At 41.6% G+C, this 24,721-nt stretch overlaps 1 protein-coding gene across 4 annotated transcripts; it reads right to left on the bottom strand.

The window, feature by feature from the left end:
* Nucleotides 1-1,833: 1,833 nt before the first annotated feature.
* scyl1 (SCY1-like, kinase-like 1) lies at nt 1,834-20,567 on the bottom strand. 4 transcript variants are annotated; one of them, XM_038993566.1, is made up of 19 exons: nt 20,406-20,566; nt 20,070-20,290; nt 18,567-18,707; nt 18,095-18,217; nt 17,291-17,511; nt 16,824-16,914; nt 16,509-16,664; nt 16,186-16,344; nt 11,925-12,032; nt 11,696-11,809; nt 11,364-11,519; nt 11,009-11,197; nt 8,429-8,504; nt 7,114-7,320; nt 6,767-6,912; nt 4,892-4,987; nt 4,184-4,483; nt 3,901-3,979; nt 1,834-3,779 (listed from the first exon to the last, which is right to left on the bottom strand). In XM_038993566.1, exons 2-19 carry the CDS (start codon nt 20,175-20,177, stop codon nt 3,652-3,654), a joined length of 2,598 nt encoding a protein of 865 aa, XP_038849494.1. In that variant the 5' UTR covers nt 20,178-20,290; nt 20,406-20,566; the 3' UTR covers nt 1,834-3,651. The 4 variants fall into 4 exon arrangements, with proteins under 4 accessions (XP_038849494.1, XP_038849496.1, XP_038849493.1 ...); XM_038993568.1 differs by having other exon boundaries at nt 1,834-3,776; nt 20,070-20,567; XM_038993565.1 differs by having other exon boundaries at nt 20,070-20,566.
* Between the last annotated feature and the right edge of the window lie 4,154 nt (nt 20,568-24,721).

Here is a 24,721-nt window from a genome sequence, read left to right as displayed (position 1 = left end):
TCATTTTCTTGTTTTTTAATTTTCGGATATCCATGGGTACGCTCCAACACTCAGACATAATTTACAAACGAAGCATGTGTTTAGTGAGTCAACCAGATCAGAGGCAGTAGGGATGTTCTCTTGATAAGTGTGAATAAGACAGTTTTCTTGTGCTGCTAAGCATTCAAAATGTAATGAGTACTTTTGGGTGTCAGGGAAAATGTATGGAGTAAAAAGTACATAATTTTCTTTAGGAATGTAGTGAAGTAAAAGTTGTCAAATATAAATAGTGAAGTACAGATATCCTAAAAAACGACTTAAGTAGTACTTTCAAGTAATTTTACTTAGCTTATAAGCAGTGGTGTAAAGTACCTATGAAGTTTCCCTACTATAGTTTTAACATATTTATGTAGACTCTTTATAATGGGATAAAATGGTATTCCACTGAAGTTCTAATATTTCTATCATGAAGCAAATTGTCTATAGGACCCAGGGCTCTCGAGTGGCACAGCCGTCCAAGGCACCGCATCTCAGTGCTAAAGACATCACACTTTTTACTTTTTAGTCTTTTTACTCCTGGTTCGATTCCAGGCTGTATTACAACCGGTGCACAATTGGCCCAGCGTCGTTAGGGTTTGGCCAAATAAGAATTTGTTCTTAACTGACTTGCCTCGTTAAATATAAAAATAAAAGGACCCACAGAACTACTCCTGGTTAGGGTTGAAGTGGATACATCTAATGCTGCTTATATCGCTTTGTAATGACTGACAGCGTTATGAACAGGTGCATCAAAGCTGGGACCGAGAGACTGAAAAACAGCTTCTATCTCAAGTCCATCAGACTGTTAAATAGCCATCAGTAGCACCTTAGAGACTGCTTCCCAAAATACATAGACTTGATATCACTGGAAACTTTAATAATGGAACACTGATCACTTTAATTATGTTTTCATATTTTGCATTACTTATCTCATATGTATATTCTACTGTATCTTAGTCTATTCCGCTCCGACATTGCTCGTCCAAATATTTATATATTCTTTACTTTGGATTTGTGTTCATTGTGTGTATTGTTGTGAAATTGTTAGATATTACTGCACTGTTGGAGCTAGAAACACAAACATTTTGCTACACTTGCAATAACATCTGCTAAACATGTGTATGTGACCAATAAAATAATTTGATTTGAACAAAATCATACTTTAAATAAAAAAATTGGATTGAAAAGATTTGAAATCTTAACTGGTGTTTGATCTTTAAAAACATGAGTTTGAAGAGTTTGTTTATTAAATATATTGATAAACTGAACCTTATTAGCATTTTTGCTTAGTCGATTAAGTCTTGACATCCTCTTTGATATAAATTTTGATAGGTTTGGTTTTTGAGCTTTAACTATTATTAATCATTAGTTATAAAAGAGACATGAGGGGTGCCGTAATGAAGCGTGGGAGGGGCTGAGTGAAGGGAACACAGTCATGTGGCAGTACTGATAAGGGGAGGAACCGTTTAAGGCCCAGATCACTCAGCTCCTTGCCTAGAAATAATGATACAATGTTTGGCGATAACGAGGAGACGACCCAAAGTGGGGTAGTATAAACTTGGTTTAAAGCTTTCATAGTGTCCATTGAGTTTGTACTCTGAAAATTAGAAGCTAACAGTTTGTACATGTTTTTATAAACATTGTTTGGTCTCTAATAGGTTTGGAGTCTACTTAACTTATACTTGTCTTAGTAAACAAAAGAAACACCTCTGTTGGCCCACTGCAAGTCCCACAAGGAACTTCAGTGGATTTGGATGTTGACTCTTGGCAGAGGTAGAAATTGTTCTGAATATCTTTGTAAAACAGTGCACACCCTTTCACATAAATCACACTGTGTATTTTATTGTCATGGTTTTGTTTTGGAATTGTTCACATGGTACACAAGGTTCCGCCTTTATAAAACAATGCATCTGATTTTACTCTCTTCCTCTCCCATATGGACTTCCCTCCCTCCCCACCCACAACATATTTAAACAGCACAGCTCATCTGACCACATAACACCAGTAAATAGTGCTGCCATCAAACAAAGGCACAAACAGAACCTTCCCTTGACCCACCCAACTCTAACAAGATAGGTGATGGGCAGAATTATCTTGCACTTTATGATTTGATATTAAATAGCTCAGTGACTCCATAAATATATAGGAGGAATCTACAGGTAAAATTGCATGATAACACTGTCCATGTTCAATAGTTTGGCTTCAAGTCAGTCAACCCACCACCACTAATAATAATAACTGATTGGCTCAGAGGGGATATAGCCTGGTCTATATTATTCATCTGCGTACAGTGAAGTACAGTTCATCAACAGAGACCAGGGCCACATTCAGTAGGCAAACGTTGAAGATAGAAATATCATGAATAGACCTGACATGATTCCTTATTCTATGCAAGAGGCATGTTTGTTCTACATAACATATTTCTGTTTCACAACATTGTGCCTTGCTGAACGTGTCCCAGCATTACCCTTCAGGGAAGTACCATATGTCTTTTGGTAGGTAAGTCCCATATACAGACCCATGCATGAAGACTATCAGTCTTATTTCTGCAGTGACAGCTCATATAAAACATTCATAACCCATTTATGTGTATATGTCAAATATACATTCAGCATATACACACACTTGATATATTTGTTTAGAGACTATTTGACTTGAGCACGTTTGAATCTGTTTATAATTGTATAATTAGCCTAACAGTAGTAATTATCGTGTTATGGGTCAGTTGGAATGATTGATGTGCATTGTATTTGGGCACAGGTAAAGTACAAAGGCTGAGTACCAGAATGATCCCATGAGAGTTGAATAGGAACCATGTGTCTGGGGTTACAGCTGATGGATCCTAATAACTGTTCTATAGCACTGTCTAATATCCATAGTTTTATATCATTAAATACTCTTATTATGAATATATAGATCTTTTATATTCTTAGAGAATGAAAGTATTGTTAAGTTTCAGCTCTTTGTGCATGAGAAGTGTAATTATCTAGTGGAGTGCAGTCGACTGTAGGAATGTGTACTCCCAATAACTAAGGCACGGAGGAACAGGAAGGTTCCGGACTCAGGCTGGGACACGAGAACACCAAGAGGAGGAACAGACTCAGTTCCTGTCCAGCAACAGAGACTGATTATTTATCTTAGAAATACAAGGAAGTGACTCCGCCTAGTCGGAAGGTATAAATATATAGTATGTCCGTGTGTGACCTCTAGGTGTGCTGTGCAGCTGCAACACCCACCGTGGTGAATAAATCTAGCTTGAGTTTCTCTCAGAGTATGTCTGGATTATTGTACCAGAAATTACAACCTAACAACATTGATATCATTTATTTATAAAAACATGTTCAGATTTTTTTGTCACAGTCCTTTTCAGACAAATACACTTCTTTACAACGTAAATATGTAATGTTTAAACTCCAGAAGATTCTGGATGAGTCCTGTCTCAGCCTCTTATCCCTTTCTCAAACAACGAGCAGCTTGCACTGTCGTCAAGTTCACAGTGTCTCTTGTTCTTTTGATTATGGAATGTTGATCCTTCCATACAGTCCACCCTCTCTGTGGGAGTCAGGGAAAAGTTAGCACAGCACACGGTCTGCTTTGCTTCCCGTCTTCCACCAGCCCTCCTTTTCCTTCCAGTCAGTCCAGTTTCCGAGCGCCCAGTTTGAGAGGACCCTTAGCTGCCTTGCGTTCTGCCCGTTTGGCCTCCAGTTCTTTCCTCCTCTCCTCACGTTTCTTCTTGGCCAGCTCTGCCTTGCTTAGGCCTGCTTAGGAAATAGAGACAGACATCTGTTATCGTGATGAATAGCATCTTGTTAAATGACTCCCTGGTTTCAGATCATTGAGAGAAATAATGGAGTAGAGACGTTAGAGCAGGTTGAGACTCACCTGGACTTCCGTCCACAGACTCCCAGCTCTCCTCGGCTCCCCAGTCTCCAGCAGGCTCTTCACTCCAGCCATCACCAACCTAGCATGAACCAGAAAACACATGCAGAATGCACACGCATTAAAACACACAGTGATGTCCTTCCATTTCCACATCAAAACCATTCCACACTTAGCATCAACACCAAACTTTTCCATTTTGACAAACCTGTTTGTCAGTTCTTCAAAACACAAAGCCTACTCCTGTCAAAGTCTTTTATTTATAAAGCCCCCCTCAACTCCTCACCGTAGCAGTGGGCGTTGCTCTCTGAGACACATTGGCGAGGAAGTCAGTCTGCGTGTCTCCCTTAATGTCCCAGTCATACTCGCTGGCTAACCGAACCCCCTCCGGCAAAGCAGCACTCTTAGTGGCTGGCGCAGTCCTACCCTCCTCCTCCCAGTCATTGCCCCACCCATCCTCTCCCGGTGAACTCTGACCCTGGCTGTCAGCCTCCTTCTCATTGGACCAGCTGTCGTCGGCATCCCAACCCGAGCTGCTCCAATCAGAGCTCTGCTTTTTTACTGCCTCAGAGGAGGCTAGAGACACCTGGATGGAGACGGAGACAGCAATGAATGAAGTTTCAGCACTCAAACGGTTTTAGATCATGGACCACTGTTCAGTAGGTTGGAACTTTCAACACTTTGCAGATGAATATGTAAATACATTCCTGTCATTTAGCAGACACACTTAGCCAGAGAGAATACAGTTTGTGCAATCATCTTAAGATACCTAGGTGAGAACCACACATCACAGTAAGTGCATTTCTCCTCAAAAAGTGTGAGTGGTAGTTACTTTACAGTGCTATTATCTTTTACTCTGCCTTCAAACACTCTGCCTTCAAACACTCTGCCTTCAAACACTCTGCCTTCAAACACTCTGCCTTCAAACACTCTGCCTTCAAACACTCTGCCTTCAAACACTCTGCCTTCAAACACTCTGCCTTCAAACACGTACTCCTCTTACACTGGCCTTCTTTTTGACTGATGACATTCCTGACCAATCAGAGGAGTTCCAGTCATCTGGGTCTGCTGCCTGTACCTTCTCTGGGTCCTGGAGGTGGGGAAAGAAAGAAAGGGAGAGAGTGAGTGATCAATTATGTCATTAATCTCTGTCTTTCACTCAAACAGAACACTATTTCCATGTTTCCCATGTTCCGTGACAGTTGACGTCCCACGGACCCAACTGTCAAATCCCATCCATGTCAATTACAGTTGAAGTCGGAAGTTTACATACACCTTAGCCAAATACATTTAAACTCAGTTTTTCACAATTCCTGACATTTAATCCAAGTAAAAATTCCCTGTCTTAAGTCAGTTAGGATCACCACTTTATTGTAAGAATGTGAAATGTCAGAATAATAGTAGAGAGAATGATTTATTTCAGCTTTTATTTCTTTTGTCACATTCCCAGCGGGTCAGAAGTTTACATACTCTCAATTAGTAGTTGGTAGCATTGCCTTTAAATTGTTTAACTTGGGTCAAACATTTCAGGTAGCCTTCCACAAGCTTCCCACAATAGGTTGGGTGAATTTTGGCCCATTCCTCCTGACAGAGCTAGTGTAACTGAGTCAGGTTTGTAGGCCTCCTTGCTAGCACATGCTTTTTCAGTTCTGCCCACAAATTTTCCATGGTATTGAGGTCAGGGCTTTATGATGGCCACTCCAATACCTTGACTTTGTTGTCCTAAGCCATTTTGCCACAACTTTGGAAGTATGCCTGGGGTCATTGTCCATTTGCAACCAAGCTTTAACTTCCTGACTGATGTCTTGAGATGTTGCTTCAATATATCTACATAATTTCCCATCCTCATGATGCCATCTATTTTGTGAAGTGCACCAGACCCTCCTGCAGAAAAGCACCCCCACAGCATGATGCTAACACCCCCGTGCTTGACGGTTGGGATGGTGTTCTTCGGCTTGCAAGCCTCCCCCTTTTTCCTCCAAACATAACGATGGTCATTATGGCCAAACAGTTCTATTTTTGTTTCATCAGACCAGAGGACATTTCTCCAAAAAGTACAATCTTTGTCCCCATGTGCAGTTGCAAACCGTAGTCTGGCTTTTTAATGACGGTTTTGGAACAGTGGCTTCTTCCTTGCTGAGCGGCCTTTCAGGTTATGTCTATATAGGACTCGTTTTACTGTGGATATAGATATTTTGTACCTGTTCCCTTCAGCATTTCACAAGGTCCTTTGCTGTTGTTCTGGGATTGATTTGCACTTTTCGCACCAAAGTACGTTCATCTCTAGGAGACAGAACGCGTCTCCTTCCTGAGCGGTATGACGGCTACATGGTCCCATGGTGTTTATACTTGCGTACTATTGTTTGTACAGATGAACGTGGTACCTTCAGGAGTTTGGAAATTGCTCCCAAGGATGAACCAGACTTGTGGAGGTCTACAATTGTTTTTCTGAGGTCTTGGCTGATTTATTTTGATTTTCCCATGATGTCAAGCAAAGAGGCACTGCGTTTGAAGGTAGGCCTTGAAATACATCCACAGGTACACCTCTAATTGACTCAAATGATGTCAATTAGCCTATCAGAAGCTTCTAAAGCCATGACATCATTTTCTGGATTTTTCCAAGCTGTTTAAAGGCACAGTCAACTTAGTGTAACTTCTGACCCACTGGAATTGTGATACAGTCAATTATAAGTGAAATAATCTGTCTGTAAACAATTGTTGGAAAAATGACTTGTGTCATGCACAAAGTAGATGTCCTAACCGACTTGCCAAAACTATAGTTTGATAACAAGAAATTTGTGGAGTGGTTGAAAAACGAGTTTTAATGACTCCAATCTAAGTGTATGTAAATTTCCGACTTCAACTGTACCTCTAAACTTCCCCAGTCCTCGTCATCCCAACGGTCTCCAATTGGCTCCTCGTCCTTCTCTGTCACCTTAGGGGAGTCTGATTGGATAGCAAGGCCAGAAGCAAAGGGTAGAGTCATGGAGGCCGGTGGTGGTTTAACTTCAGAGCCTGGAGGAAGGAGAGATGTAGGGATGAAGAGAACGGTGAGGTGAAAGGTGAATGTAAGTTGTGGACTGATGGGTACAGCTTTGCCAGCTCTTCCTATGTTTCTGTGGGGGATGCCACCCTAATGTACACAATGACCTAAACAGAAACATATCTAAGATCTGAGTGATTAAGAGGTATCATGTTCATAACTCAGTTCCTTACCCACGGGTACCCCATCTGTCACAGGGTTCCCAGTGCGAGGAGAGGCAGTACCAGCAGCAACAGGGTTGTTGTCGGCCGGGCCGCCCACCTCTGCCCCCGGGCCGGTCCGGATGAGCTTGGAGGTCAGAGAGGACACCCCCGTCACTGCCCAGCCTGCCCAACTGGCTGCTGCCCCCGCCGGCTGGGCTGATGACATCACATCCTTTTCTAGGGTGAAAGGGAGATAAATAATATTAGACACTCAAAGGCTGTACTCAGATTCCTAACAAGCATAGCGCAATGACTGGAAGTCTTCAGGTACAGCTAGCGCTAGTTAGCATTCACTCATGAAACTATCTAACTTCCTTCATACTGACTATCCTACCATTCTAACTATCCTACTGATCCTTGACTTCGGCAATGTCATTTACAAAATACTCTACTCAGCTAATTGGATGCAGTCTATCACAGTGCCATCTGTTTTGTCACCAAAGCCCCATATACCACCCACCACTGCGACCTGTATGCTCTCGTTGGCTGGCCCTCGCTTCATATTCGTCGCCAAACCCACTGGCTCCAGGTCATCTATAAGTCTTTGCTAGGTAAAGCCCCGCCTTATCTCAGCTCACTGGTCACCATAGCAGCACCCACCCGTAGCATGCGCTTCAGCAGGTATATTTCACTGGTCACCCCCAAAGACAATTCCTCCTTCGGCCACCTTTCCTTCCAGTTCTCTGCTGCCAATGACTGGAACAAACTGCAAAAATCACTGAAGCTGTAGACTCATATCTCCCTCACTAGCTTTAAGCACCAGCTGTCAGAGCAGCTCACAGATCACTGTACCTAGCCCATCTGTAAATAGCCCATCCAACTACCTCATCCCCATACTGTTTTTTATTTTATTTATTTTGCTCCTTTGCACCCCAGTATCTCTACTTGCACACTCATCTTCTGCACATCTATCACTCCAGTGTTTAATTGCTATATTGTAAATATTTCGCCACTATGGCCTATTTATTGCCTTACCTCCCTTATCCTACCTCATTTGCACACACTGTATATAGACTTTTTCTATTGTGTTATTGACTGTACGTTTGTTTATTCCATGTGTAACTCTTTGTTGTTGTTTGTGTCGCACTGCTTTGCCTTGGCCAGGTCGCAGTTGTAAATGAGAACCTGTTCTCAACTAGCCTATCTGGTAAAATAAAGGTGAAATAAAATTACAATTAAATACTGAACACAAAAAAATGACAAAAAATGCAGATGCAGATAAAGGACTTCATTTCCAAAATCCCGCAGTATCCCTTTAATGTGAGAACAGTGCTTGTTTACAGACCTATTTCAGCCAGCTTGGTTGGATCTTCAGAAACAGTTTCCAGCTTTGTCAGGAAACTCTTGATGGCTTTAAATGCCTGAGGGAGGAAGGACAGCAAAAAATAAGTTTCATCCAATTGGCGACAGATTTTCATGCAAATATTCTAAAATATGCATAAATAAAATACACAGATTTTCCCACCAGAGATGTGTTTCCATCAAATTAACTTGTTGTGGATAAAAGTATGAGTGTGATGATGTAGTGCACATAAAAATGACCATGTACCAAATAAAAACATACAAGTTAAATGGGTTTCCATTGCCTTTTCAACTCTACTGATGGTTTTGTCACCAGAAATGTTGCGTTATATAGTGAATGTACCCACTCTGGTATTGGCATGTGCGCTAACGAACAGCTGGCAGATCCAGTGCAGGTATAGCCTACATGATGAGAGTCTTATGGACTACAGAACAAGATTATTTTTATTTGTCAAACAGCAGTCAAGCATAGATGATCATGTCACCAGAATACAACCCTGGATATTTATCAGAAAGAAGCATAGATGATCATGTCACCAGAATACAACCCTGGATATTTATCAGAAAGAAGCATAGATGATCATGTCACCAGAATACAACCCTGGATATTTATCAGAAAGAAGCATAGATGATCATGTCACCAGAATACAACCCTGGATATTTATCAGAAAGAAGCATAGATGATCATGTCACCAGAATACAACCCTGGATATTTATCAGAAAGAAGCATAGATGATCATGTCACCAGAATACAACCCTGGATATTTATCAGAAAGAAGCATAGATGATCATGTCACCAGAATACAACCCTGGATATTTATCAGAAAGAAGCATAGATGATCATGTCACCAGAATACAACCCTGGATATTTATCAGAAAGAAGCATAGATGATCATGTCACCAGAATACAACCCTGGATATTTATCAGAAAGAAGCATAGATGATCATGTCACCAGAATACAACCCTGGATATTTATCAGAAAGAAGCATAGATGATCATGTCACCAGAATACATCCCTCGATATTTATCAGAAAGAAGCATAGATGATCATGTCACCAGAATACAACCCTGGATATTTATCAGAAAGAAGCATAGATGATCATGTCACCAGAATACAACCCTGGATATTTATCAGAAAGAAGCATAGATGATCATGTCACCAGAATACAACCCTGGATATTTATCAGAAAGAAGCATAGATGATCATGTCACCAGAATACAACCCTGGATATTTATCAGAAAGAAGCATAGATGATCATGTCACCAGAATACAACCCTGGATATTTATCAGAAAGAAGCATAGATGATCATGTCACCAGAATACATCCCTCGATATTTATCAGAAAGAAGCATAGATGATCATGTCACCAGAATACAACCCTGGATATTTATCAGAAAGAAGCATAGATGATCATGTCACCAGAATACAACCCTGGATATTTATCAGAAAGAAGCATAGATGATCGTGTCACCAGAATACAACCCTGGATATTTATCAGAAAGAAGCATAGATGATCATGTCACCAGAATACAACCCTGGATATTTATCAGAAAGAAGCATAGATGATCGTGTCACCAGAATACAACCCTGGATATTTATCAGAAAGAAGCATAGATGATCGTGTCACCAGAATAAGACCCTTGATATTTATCAGAAAGGAGCATCAAGCTCATCACTGTGCACTTTCACCACCCTGTGAAGTTCATCACAACTTATTTAATCTGTAACCTAATAAACTTCATGCTTTCCCGAGTCGTAGTGGGAGGAGCATTCAACATGTCATCGCATGACTCGAAGTTTACTTCGATATGGTTATTATATCAATATTTGCACATAAAAGCGCCTCCACTGACATTTCTAGCATACCGGTAATTACATCTTACAGACACAAAAACATCCCACCATATCGAGTATATATTTCTTTGTCGACATTTGGAAAGTTCACCGCCAAATTTGCAGTTTCCATCAGGCCTGTCGTAACCTTTTCTTTTATACAACGTACTTTACTCGCATAAAAAGGTTGGATGGAAACCTGATTACAGATGGAATGTTGCAATGTGAAATGAGAGTGTAGGGAAAAATAGATTGTCACACACAATTGCAGATGGAATGTTGCAGGGTGAAATCACAGAGTTTCTAAATCCAGAGGCACAACATTGTGAGACTTCTGGGAACGCTTGTGAAAAAGATCAGGCCAAGGTTTGGGGTTTGAGAAGTCAATTTTGTTAATTTTCTCGAAATCTAAAGGCACAACTCTAACCTCGTGAGTGACACGTTTTCATTTTCGTCAAAAACAACAATACCAAAGGAGTGCTTTTGATTTGACGACTTGTACAGGCGCAACTCGGTGCAAGACAACTGCTAGAGCTGACGATGTGTTTCTACGCATGAGCTTAGCTAGTCATCGTCGCCATGACATCGCCTACAAGTGTGATCGGGGATTTCTATTGGAGAAGCAGCTTTAGCCTGTCTTTGGTGAAATATTTCTAAACAGAATGTTAAATGTCCCAGTCCTGTGGTTCAATGTGTGAGGGGTGTAAGGTGTTTGTAGTGCTTCTCACCTGATCTCTAACGTTCTTGTCAGGGTCAACAGTGAGGGTACAGAGCGTTGGCAGTACTCGTGCTGCGCTCTCCGTCACACTGTAATAGTTGTGCGTTGCCGCGAAGCCCAGAACCCCGGCCGCCCGAGAAGCAGGAAACGGGTCCTTAGTGGCCCGAGAGAACGCAGAGATCAACACTCGCTGCCGCGTCTGTGGAGGAAAGGAGAGGGGCATAAATAAGAGGGGCAGGCAGAGGGAGAAGAGGTGGGCAGGCAGAGGGAGGGGAAAAAAGGGGCAGGCAGAGGGCGAGAAGAAAGGGGCAGGCAGAGGGGAGGGAGAGAAAAGGGGAGATGGGTAAAGAGAGAGAGTGAGTTACCCCAGCGTTGAGGTAGGGGGCGATCTTTCCCAGGCACACGGTGGTGTTGCAGCGGATTGGTCCCTGCTCGTCTCTCGCCTGCAGTCGTGCAAAGTGCCTCATCAGCTCCTGATTCACATTACTCTCATTCAGCTTGGGGGCCAGCAGCAGCATGGACTGGGAGACGGAGAGAAAGACAGAGGCATAAAAAACACAAGAACAGAGCGTTGGGAACACCATTAACCACAGGGAAGGAACCCTGTCAATTCCACTTGAATGAAGAAGTGAGTGAAGCCATCAGGTCGTGTGAGTATGTTAATCACAGTCTGACAGACTGGGTGAGCCAGTTATACCTTGACAGTCTGTTCTCTGATGGCTGGGTTGGTGTCTGTGAAACCGTGAACAACATGAGGGAAGATCTGCGAGTTCACCGCTGCATCGTTTAGATACTGAATAAACTGCTCCATCTGAAGGAAAGAGAGATGAGGACGGGGTTGGAAAGAGGAATAAAACAAGAGATCTGCAGCAAACACTCATTCTGGTGTAATGGCCATCTCTGTACTCTGACGTGTGGTACACTACCTGTTGAAGCAGTCGTATCCTCATGGCCCGGTCTGTAGAGGAGAACATCTTTACAATGACCGGAATGATCTTCTGCTGGTACTCCTCCGCAGACAGGAACTTACCCACCTGACAGAGACAGAAAGAACAAGGAGAGATGGAAAAAGGAACCTTCTGCTAAACACCAGTCGGAACATCAACAGTGAAGAGGCGACTCCAGGATGGTGGCCTTCTAGGCCGATTTCCTCTGTCCAGTGTCTGTGTTCTTTTGCCCATCAATCTTTTCTTTTTATTGGCCAGTCTGAGATATGGCTTTTTCTTTGCAACTCTGCCTAGAAGGCCAGCATCCAGGAGTCACCTCTTCAATGTTGACGTTGAGATTGGTGTTTTGCGGGTACTATTTAAGGAAGCTGCCAGTTGAGGACTTGTGAGGCGTCTGTTTCTCAAACTAGACACTCTAATGTACTTGTCCTCTTGCTCAGTTGTGCACGAGGGCCTCCCACTCCTCTTTCTATTCTGGTTAGAGCCAGTTTGCGCTGTCCTGTGAAGGGTGTAGTACACAGCGTTGTACGAGATCTTCAGTTTCTTGGCAATGTCTCACATGGAATAGCCTTCATTTGTCAGAACAAGAATAGACTGACGAGTTTCTGAAGAAAGTTCTTTGTTTCTGGCCATTTTCAGCCTGTAATCGAACCCACAAATTCTGATGCTCCAGATACTCAACTAGTCTATAGAAGTTTTATTTTCTTTTATTACAGTTTTCAGCTGTGCTAACATAATTGCAAAAGGGTTTTCTAATGATCAATTAGCCTTTTAAAATGATAAACTTGGATTAGCTAACACAACATGCCATTGGAACACAGGAGTGATGGTTGCTGATAATGGGCCTCCGTACACATATGTAGGTAGGTATCCAGCTACAATAGTCATTACAACATTAATGTCTACACTGTATTTCTGATCAATTTGATGTTATTTTAATGGCACAAAAAAAAATTGCTTTTCTTTCAAAAACAAGGAAATTGTAGTGACCCCAAACTTTTGAACGGTAGTGTGTGTGTGTGTATACAGTTGAAGTCGGAAGTTTACATACACTTAGGTTGGGAGTCATTAAAACTCGTTTTTCAACCACTCCACAGATTTCTTGTTAACAAACTATAGTTTTGGCAAGTCGGTTAGGACATCTACTTTGCGCATGACACAAGTAATTTTTCCAACAATTGTTTACAGACAGATTATTTCACTTATAATTGACTGTATCACAATTCCAGTGGGTCAGAAGTTCACATACATTAAGTTGACTGTGCCTTTAAACAGCTTGATAAAATCCAGAAAACGATTTCATGACTTTATAAGCTTCTGATAGGCTAGTTGACATCATTTGAGTCAATTGGAGGTGTACCTGTGGATGTATTTCAAGGCCTACCTTCAAACTCAGTGCCTCTTTGCTTGACATCATGGGAAAATCAAAAGAAATCAGCCAAGACCTCAGAAAAACAATTGTAGACCTCCACAAGTCTGGTTCATCCTTGGGAGCAATTTCCAAACACCTGAAGGTACGACGTTCATCTGTACAAACAATAGTATGCAAGTATAATCACCATGGGACCACGCAGCCATCATACCGCTCAGGAAGGAGATGCGTTCTGTCTCCTGGAGATTAACGTACTTTGGTGCGAAAAGTGCAAATCAATCACAGAACAGCAACAGGACCTTGTGAAGATGCTGGAGGAAACAGGTACAAAAGTATCTATATCCACAGTAAAACGAGTTCTATATAGACATAACCTGAAAGGCCGCTCAGCAAGGAAGAAGCCACTGTTCCAAAACCTCCATAAAAAAGCCAGACTACGGTTTGTAACTGCACATGGGGACAAAGATTGTACTTTTTGGAGAAATGTCCTCTGGTCTGATGAAACAAAAATAGAACTGTTTGGCCATAATGACCATTGTTATGTTTGGAGGAAAAAGGGGGAGACTTGCAAGCCGAAGAACACCATTCCAACCGTAAAGCACGGGGGTGGCAGCATCATGTTGTGGGGGTGCTTTGCTGCAGGAGGGACTGGTGCACTTCACAAAATAGATGGCATCATGAGGATGGGAAATTATGTGGATATATTGAAGCAACATCTCAAGACATCAGTCAGGAAGTCAAAGCTTGGTCGCAAATGGGTTTTCCAAATGGACAATGACCCCAGGCATACTTCCAAAGTTGTGGCAAAATGGCTTAGGACAACAAAGTCAAGGTATTGGAGTGGCCATCACAAAGCCCTGACCTCAATCCCATAGAAAAGTTTTGGGCAGAACTGAAAAAGCGTGTGCGAGCAAGGAGGCCTACAAACCTGACTCAGTTACACCAGCTCTGTCAGGAGGAATGGGACAAAATTCACCCAACCTATTGTGGGAAGCTTGTGGAAGGCTACCCAAAATGTTTGACCCAAGTTAAACCATTTAAAGGCAATGCTACCAAATACTAATAGACCCACTGGGAATGTGATGAAAGAAATAAAAGCTGAAATAAATCATTCTCTCTACTATTATTCTGACATTTCACATTCTTAAAATAAAGTGGTGATCCTAACTGACCTAAGACAGGGAATTTTTACTTGGATTAAATGTCAGGAATTGTGAAAAACTGAGTTTAAATGTATTTGGCTAAGGTGTATGTAAACTTCCGACTTCAACTGTATGCGTGTGTGTGTATACACACACACACACACACACACACACATACATACAAATATACACATACACGATGTGTTCTTCAGACATACTACATATTCTATCCATCTACTCTTCATAATGTCTATACATCCCATCATGTGCACAAAAATATAAATGCAACATGTAAAGTGTTGGTCCCGTGTTTCATGAGCTGAAATAAAAGATCCCAGAATCTTTCTATTTGCACAAAAAGCTTATTTCTCTCAAATGTGGTGCACAAATTTGTTTACATCCCCGTTATAGAACATTTATCCCAAGAAAATTCATCCACCTAAACAGGTGTGGCATTTCCACGAAGCTGATTAAACAGCATGAACATTACAAAGTTGCACCTTGTGCTGGGGGCAATAAAAGACCACTCTAAAATGTGCAGTTTTGTCACACAAAACAATGCCACAGATGTCAAGTTTTGAGGGTGTGTGCAATTGGCATGATGATTGCAGGTATGTCCACCAGAGCTGTTGCCAGAGATTGAATGTTCATTTCTCTTCCATAAGCCAACTCCGTCGTTTTAGAGAATTTGACAGTACGTCCAACTGGCCTCACAATCACAGACCACGTGTAACCACGCCAACCCAGGACCTCCAAATTCCGTTTCTTCACCTGCGGGATCTTCTGAGACCAGCCACCTGGATAGCTGATGAAACTGAGGAGTTTTTCTGTCTGTAATAAAGCCCATTCTGATTGGCTGGGCCTGGCTCCCCAGTGGGTGGGCCTATGCCCTCCGAGGCCCACCCATGGCTGCGCTCCTGCCCAGTCATGTGAAATCCATAGATTAGGGCCTAATGAATTTATTTCAATTGACTGACTTCCTTATATGAACTGTAACTCAGTAAAATCGTGGAAATTGTTGCATGTTGCATTTATATTTTTGAAGCTGATCGTGAGAATGCCAAGAGTGTGCAAAGCTGTCATCAAGGTAGAGGGTGGCTACTTTGAAGAATCTAAAATATATATTTTGATTTGTTTAACACTTTTTTGGTTACTACATGATTCCATGTGTGTTATTTCATAGTTTTGATGTCTTCATTATTATTCTACAATGTAGAAAATAGTAAAAATAAAGAAAAATCCTTGAATTTGTAGGTGTGTCCAAACTTTTGAAAAGTACTATATCTATCTTTCTATCTATATACACACACGGACTCCGACATTGCTCGTCCTAATATTCCTTAGTTCCATTCTTTTACTTTATAGATGTGTGAATTGTTAGATATTACACTGCACTGTTGGAGCTAGGAACACAAGCATTTCGCTACACCCACAATAACATCTGCTAAATATGTGTATGCGACCAATAACATTTGATTTGATTTGTAAAAAGGGCTTAATAAAATACATTTGACTGATTGAGGAAGGGCAGGAAATGATTAGTTGCCAAAAGCATGTTTCCCCCTGAAGAAATGGCTTTAACTCAAACCACTTCCAATGATTATGCTTTACATAGATATTACATAGTTTTCCCACTTCTGCATAAAACAGAGGAGCAATTCAATGCCAGGCCGGTGATTCCTTCTCCTATCTGAATCCCTCCTCGCTGCCTCCACAGCACACATACCTTAAACAGAGGTGTGAGGACGACCGCACCAGCGTTGCCAAACTCAAAGGCGGTGAGTAGCTGTGGCAGCACCTTATGCTTACAGAAGTCCTCTGGGAATGAGTCCAGGTTCTCACTCAGGTCCTGAAAAAACTGATGCTTCTCTGCTGGGTCTTTGATCTGGATCACAAAGATATATGTTAGATAGACATAAGATACATAGATATTTCACACTTCACAGAATATTTTTTTTAATCGAAAAGCCAACACATTTCAATGAGAGCTGTGTCATCTCTATCGTGTCAAGCTTTTTCTATAGCGGAGATGGAGGTCAGGAATTGTACCTGGATCTCCTCAAGGAAAAGGTTGCTCTCCACGAAGCTGTTGCTAAGGAATCCTCCAGGAGCTCTGCAGTTCTGGAGGAAGCGAGCTGGGTTCGGCCGGGCCCTGGCGTTGGCCCCTACCAACTCACAGTAGTGTGGCACCAATGCTTTAGGGATCTGAGGGACAACATACCATAATACATTTCAAATCACTTCCAATTAATTCATGACCTTTGATATTTTGACAGGATGATATTAGAATCACTTTAGGATTTCCTTAAAATGTGTGATGCTCTGGTAAAATGTTAGAAGGTAAAGGGTGGGGCAGGAGGGTACCTTTCCGAGGGAGCGTAGGGAGGAGGTTCGGGGCATTGGACCATTGAACACTTCCCAGATCAGACAGCCCAGTCGCCACACATCCCCAGCCCTGGAACACAGAGATTAGTTTTTTAAATTTAAGAACAAATTCTTATTTACAATGACGGCCTACCCCGGCCAAACCCAGACAACGCTGGGCCAATTGTGAGCCGCCCTATGGGACTCCCAATCATGGCCGGATGTGATTCAGCCTGGACTCGAACCAAGGACTGTAGTGTTGCCTCTTGCACTGAGATGCAGTGCCTTAGACCGCTGCGCCACTCGGGAGCCCAAGAGATATACTTCATACTACAAATATTAAGTATCTTCAGAATACATCAAGCATTGAACTAAAACCTTTGTATGTGAGATACCAGCAATACAATTTGCAATGAAATCAGTATTTTACACCCGCTCATTCTTAACTGATTGTCTGTCCGTCTCACCATTTCTCTCCACCATTTGGTGATTCAGGGGGGTCGTATTTGTCCATGTCAGAGTGAACAGATTTAGCGGAGGGTAGTGATGTGGAGGCGTCCTCGTTCTCTGGTGTCATGTGGTCCAGACCCCCAATCTTCCATTCTCCGGCTCGGTCCACAAACACAGCCCAGATACCCAGGTTGTTGTGAAGGAGGTGGCAGTCATTCACCAGGAAACTAAGGGCTTTCTACAGGGGGGAAATAGCATGTGTGAGCAATTATTTTATTAATTACTTTCCTCTATTTGATTTACTGTTGATATGGATTGCTATGTAATAAACATGATTTTAGGTATGGGAAGACGTAGACAGATGTATTCCCTTGGGGGAAGTTAGTCTACAATCATCTGTTGTTACGGAGTACTGATGTTTCGACCTTCAACCTGTTTAACTGCCAGTATCAACTGTCTGCCAGTGTTGAATGTTATGGTTAAATTTTGGCTCCATTCTGGGCCTGGGACACACTGATAATGTATCTGTGAGACTGTGTTATTCTGTAGCAGCTGATGTTGTGACCTCCTATGAGGCTTTCGGGCTGGTGTTTAGAGAACATTCAGTACTGTTTGATTAACATAGAAAAGGGCCTTCTCAGAGAAGATGGAGAGTCACCTTTCCATTGAGAAAGAGATTGATAGAGAGAAAGAGAGAGACAGAGGAAGGGAGAAGGACAATGGAGTAGAGGTGGAAGAGGATTGATAAAGGACAAGCAGAACTCAACATACAGAAACACATGAGGAAATCAGAGCACTCATCTCCCCTCCAGTGTACTGACCACAATCTGATGAAGGCCCCAGGACATCTCCAGCTCCCCAGAGCCCCCCCGGTCTGACTGGGCCTTCAGGTGGGCTGCCAGGGGGGTGACCTGCTCTGTGACCAGGTACAGGCTCTTCTCCGTCTGCAACGCACCAGAAAGAGACAACATTAATGCATTCATGACTTGGTTAAAATGTCCATTACAGTCTTTTAAGTATTTTTCTATTATATGGTGAGTACACCAACGACTAGCACACTAGCTACTGTTTCTCTATAGAACTGGTAAACAGGGGAACTAACTGATTCAGTCGATACTCACCACAGTCTGCATGAAAAACAATGAAAATAAAAACAGATACAAAAGAATGCGACAATGGTGACAGAAAAAGAGTTATAAAATACTGAAACCTGTTGTTTGCCTTTTAAATATCAACTATATTGTGATGTTACACTATATGCATTTGGGGTGAAACACACCGACAGACACACACCTCCAATCCATCTACGTAGGCCAGGATGTTGGGATGTCGAAGGGTCTTCATGCGTTTGAACGCTGCCTTTGCTAGCTGGGTCTGTTCCTCTGTTCCCGTTGACACCTCGTACACGAACACTGATACTGGCTCCCCACCTATCTGAAGAGAGAGATGTCAAAATGTGACAATGTCATGTTTCATCATTGGTATGAGGAGAGATGTTATTGTGGTTTAGGAGAGATGAAGTTACAGTCTCCATGGTGAGGCCAAAGGCCTCAACCACACTCACAGGAGAGGTGGTGTTTGGTTCTGTACCTTGCAATAAGTGTTGTTGTCATGTCACCACACAATTTGTCTCAGTCTAGTAGCTATTTCAGGTGAAACACATAACGACACCTAGCCAAGTCTGCCATCAAAAGTTATACCATTGCATTCCCATGGTTTTGAACAATAAGTAAAGGAAACAATGCAACCTTTGATGATGAATGAAGTGGATAACGTTAGCATCTAGTTAGTTAGCTACCAGTCAAAACAAGACTGACACTGCAAACATCCTTATTCGTCATGATATCAGTGGTGGAAAGAGTACCCTATTGTCATACTTGAGTAAAAGTAAAGATAATTTAATAGAAAATGACTCAGGTAAAAGTGAAAATCACCTAGTAAAATATTACTTGAGTAAAAGTCTAAAAGTATTTGGTTTTAAAATATACTTAAATATACTTAAGTATCAAAAGTAAATGTAATGTAAATGTCAAAAATAATGTCAAATTCCTTATATTAAGCAAACCAGACGTCACCATTTTCTTGTTTTTGTATTTATTTATGGATAGTCAGGGACACACTCAGACATAATTTACAAACGTTTAATGAATCCCCCAGATCAGTTGCAGTAGGGATGTTCTCTTGATATGTGCGTGAATGGACCATTTTCCTGTCCTGCTAAAGCATTCAAAATGTAACGAGTACTTTTGGGTGTCAGGGAAAATGTATGGAGTAAAAAGTATATTATTTCCTTTAGGAATGTAGAAGTAAACGTTAAAGTTGTCAAAAATATAAAATCAAAAAACTACTTAAGTAACGCTAGTACTTGAAATTATTTTTTACACCACTCCATGAAATTAGTTGGTCGAATGTCGGTCGCATGTAACTAACGTTAACTAGCTGACGTTGTTAGCTCGTTAGGCAGTGACTGGCTAGCCAACGTTAGATAGTTAGCGGAGATCAACGTATTCTCATACGTGGCCCTGCATAAACAAAACCTACTAGTTAGGTAGTATCTATACTAGCCTAGCAGTAACGTTAGCTAACAGTGCTGTTTTAGCTTCTGTAGGCGATAAATATCCTGACAATGTTATATATATATATATATCGTGATAATCATGTATGGAAATTACATTCAATTTCATCCCAAAAATAACTAGCTAGCGAGACCTTGACTTGTATCAGCTTACCGCTACCTAACTAACAAGACATAATTATTCTTTTAAAATATATTTCTGCCCCCACAATTTGATTTACCTTTCGTTTGCCCCGGTGTAGTGTCCATATTCCGGACGTTTCTTGAGTTTCCGGTAAAATGTCATAATTAAAGTCCTTGACTGGATCCCGAGCGAAAAAGGACCACATCTCTGATTTCTTCCAGACTACATCAAGTAAACAACAGCTATGGCGAACCGCAGCCTGCTAGCTAGCAAGCTGGCCACTCCAGAGAAATCAGTTCCTTCCTTTACGTCCCACACCTTGGGGAAAGCAGAGTGAGCGGTGGGTGACTCAAATGTTGACTTTCTTCCAGAATTAATATTTTAATACCGATAAATAAATTATATTTGCCTCTGTGGTCATGGGAACACTGACCCTGTCGTTTTACGTTCTAGACCGATTTACAGCAGTGAGGAAGAGAAGCCCAACTCGGTGGGAAATATGTCTCCAACCAATAGGTTGCGTTGTTTCGACTACCAGGCAACATGTTTTGTATGGAGGTCAATGTCGAATTTGGTCAACCTCAGAACATGAATGGCTTATTTGCTACGTGAGGTTTATTTGATCGAATATAAGTTTCGTAATGTTTAAGTTGTTACGAGTGTAATGATAAATGTAGGACACGTGACATTCCGTCAACTATGAGAAAAAACACTTTATATCAGTTGTCTCGGATGGCTATGGATATTCATCAAATGGGCTAGTAGCATAGCATCGCTGCACCCTATTGAATACAGGCGGTTGACGTCAACACAGAATATTCAAAAAATAATTACAATATGTATGCACCAATACAACGAAAGGTTACTAGCTCCCAAATTGTGGGGTGGGCCCCGCAAAACAAAAAAACTCTTGAAAGTTGTAATAGACTGCACAAGGTGCAATTTCAAAATTGGGTAGTGCATCATCAGTTCTTGTCATGTTAGTCATTGCGTACCTTCGAGAGCTATGTATAACTTTCAGAACAGTCCAGATCAACTAGCCCACGTCACGTTTAAAAAAGTATTTAGCCTTTGGTTTTCACTCATCACAAGAGAACACATGGCAAAATGTATAGATTTGTAAGAAATGTTGATTTAACAGGTTTACATGAAAAAAACATGCATTGCAGGAAATAATCTTTAAACCTGCAATATTCTTTCCATCATTAACAGTGCTTGAGCCCATGCACGCAGAATGTTCCAATGCTGGAAGGGGGCCCCCCAGTGAAAGAGTTTAGGAACCCCGAGTTAGACAAACCCCCCATGACGCTTTGTGTACAACTGTTGGATTGACTTGTCAGTATAGCCACACTTTAGAGGGCAAAGCTAACATTTACTGGTTCTCCATGGAAATTGTACCCACAAACCTGACATTGCAAGCCCCATGCTCTACCAACTGAGCCAGACAGAACCGGTTTGTATATTTAGTAAAACATTGGCGAATCAGTAAATGACACACTGAATGCAGTGTGATTGTACTTGACATGCACCATTGCCTCTGGTACTTGATCAATCCTGTCAGAGCAAGATACCAATCACAGCCAATCTGTAAATAGCACACTTAACTACCTCATTGTTACTCATCCTCTTGCACCCCAGTAGCGCTACTTGCACATCAGTGTTAATGCTAAATTGTAATTATTTGCCTCCATGGCCTATTTATTGCCTTACCTCCCTACATTTGCACACTATATTTATATTATGTTGACTGTACATTTAACTGTCGCACTGCTTTGCTTCATCTTGGCCAGGTCGCAGTTGTAAATGAGAACTTGTTCTCAACTGGCCTACCTGGTTAAATAAAGTCAAAAAAAATACAGCCCCATTCCTTGGTTATGTAGGCTTACTCTACTCAGTAAAAAAAAAAAAACACTTCAGGCCACTAAAATTGGATTAGTCAAATATGAAAAGCACGTCAAGTAAAATTGTAATGTATAACCCAAATATATCCAGGGAATTGAAAGTCAATCTTGAAGACATTGTAATGAGGTATGACAGCACACAATTGTACAGTTCATAGATTTTATTCATAAAATAGTAAATCAAACTCATCTCTTGAACTGCAAGTCATGATGTCTCATAACCAACAGACTAAACAAAGTAGACACCAGTTTATTTTAACTGACATTTATGGGTTGGCAAACAAGCCTAAGTAGAAACATTGTTGGAACAGTTCATATTTGGTTGCAATTGAGAATTTTATGGACGGAAAGTTTCCACAAGGGGCACATACTAAACACTCAATAACTATGGCAACTGTCAATATTTTAAAATCACAATATGACCCTAGAACTTATTTTAACTTTTAACTAGCTTACCCAACTAAGCAGCAGGTTGAGAAAAGCAAAGACACCGCAGGGAATTGAACCCCGTCCTGAGGACTATCAGGAGTGCCACCACCGGAGTCTTTTGCTTTTTTTGCTCAAGGACAAAAAGCAAAACCTGGAAGAACAAACCAGAGGGTTTGTTCCCCCAGGAAAAGAAAAACCCTTGCACCTGCTGCTCTACACGAACCTGAGGACTTTAGCATCATCGCAAGCCTGAAACTAGAGGAAAAGACAACTGGTTTCCCCATCCCCAGCAAACCCCAGAAAGACACTTAATGCCATAAGAGCAATTCCACATCATTACTACATGTCATCCATGATACCAGTAAGACAAATTCACAACATAAGTGTAGATCTTATCACCGACATTGGTCCAGATTCAGAGGTCAGTAAAACTTGCGATTGAGCTGTTAGATTTGAAGCTGTAAAGACAAGAGGAACAATTACCTCCACCCCCCCACCCCCCCAAAACAGATCCCTGAAAATGAAAATATTTTAAGCTGTCATTTACTTTGACAGAAACCGTACAAACCACAACCAACCGGTTTCTCTACACTGATGCTCTCAACTTCCTAGAACTGGATCAAACCAAGACACTTCCCGTGACTCCCTGCAGCTGCAAGCACTCAGTAACGACAAGTTCACTCAAGAGATATCTGAAAGGAAGGAAGAAAGTGTTGCACCCACCCTCCCAACATCTACTGGAATGTGCCTATTTTACACATTAACTATATGAAAGTTATGTTGCACATTTTGAAGGAAGGAAGAAAGTGTTGCACCCACCCTCCCAACATCTACTGGAATGTGCCTATTTTACACATTAACTATATGAAAGTTATGTTGCGCATTTTGAAGTTCAAAATGTTATGCAGAGCTGATATGCATGCAGAGTCAAAAGGTTGTGTTAAAACATAGCCATGGTGTGTTCAAAATCAAAAGGGAACCAAAATGACTTAACTTAGTAACCAAGAAACTGAAGTGATGCTCAATTTTCAGCAAGACAAGCTTGTGGCTCTTGATCTGAAAGTGACTGGGTTCTCAGTGTTCCATCACGCAGTTAGAGGCAGATAACAGATGCCAATTCACGACAATTTTACGTCGGATGAGAAATTGTCACCTGAGAAACCAAAACGGGGAAAGGAAAGGAGCACAGACAGCACAGAGGGAGAGGAGACTGAAGACCGTCGAGTGGGGGGGTTGACAAGGCTCAAGCGCAGAGGGGGTAGATGGTAGGTACTTCATTCAGGGGACACATTCATTTGACGAGTGTCCTGCGACGGCGTTACATTCAGATGGAGGCGCAGTCAGCGGACAGAGAGACAGATAATGATCTGAAACAAAGAGGTTTCTACACAAACCACCACAGTATTCACATAACGTTTTACTCAACTTACTTTAAAAGATGCAAAGCAGTAGGGCTCTGAACCAAAGAAAAGGGCATATGCCAGTAAAAGCATGACGATGGTTATTAACGATAGGTTAACAGAAAGCCAGTTCAAGATGTCCATTGAACCAAACTAAAACATGGCAGGGGTCTGGAGTTTGATTTGAAATGAAGACTGAAAAGGTACACCAACACCTTACTACGTGCGCCAGGTCAGAAGACTTCATTCGTGCTTCACCAAGACGTACTCAGATTTCTGTAGAGAAAAAGTACAGAATTCCCCTCCCAACCCTCAACTACCAATCCAAAGCAAAACAATTGCACTGCACAGTCCAAATTACAGCTGCACAGTTGCACAGTGTTCCTCAGCTACCTTAATTTGGGAACGCTGTCACAGTTGCATGACAGCAACAAAGGAAAACCAAATATGCTATACAGTTGAAGAGGACTGAAAGGCTACTACGATACAAGACTGCTTGCTCCTTGCACAGTTGCACAAGTGCTGGTAGCTGAGGAGAGCCATAAGCAAACTAGAAATGGTCTAATGTAATGAAGGTGTCCAAACTGTCCTGCCTGTGTAGAGGAGTTCAGAGGGGCGATTCCTGTGGTCATGTCATGGGTAGATGGCAGTCTTCGTTTGGGCTTTTGTAATTCTGAAAGATCAAAAACAAACAGCCATATCCCCACCCTCATAGCACTGACATGTTACCCGTAAACAAAATATGCTTCATATAATTAGCATAACAGTTTGAGTTGAAGTCTCCAAAGAGATTTGCACTCAGTGAAAGCACAGCAGTGCAACTTTACATACCACAAGTAGTGGCGGAGTTGTTGTATTGCTAAGTAGATGCTTCTCTATTGAAGACCAATCAACTGAGGCGCAATAGGGCCCATTCAGACAACCAGGTGCCATGTCATGAATTTTCCCACTTTTGGACATGATACAAGCTGGATTGAACTTATCTGAAACCGTCACTTTCCACCTTGTAAGAGCTGCCA

The sequence above is a fragment of the Salvelinus namaycush genome, chromosome 5 (assembly GCF_016432855.1).
Source record: "Salvelinus namaycush isolate Seneca chromosome 5, SaNama_1.0, whole genome shotgun sequence".
Lineage (NCBI taxonomy): Eukaryota > Metazoa > Chordata > Actinopteri > Salmoniformes > Salmonidae > Salvelinus > Salvelinus namaycush.
The sequence above is the reverse complement of the archived record's forward strand: the minus strand, read 5'-3'. Positions and strand labels throughout refer to the sequence as shown.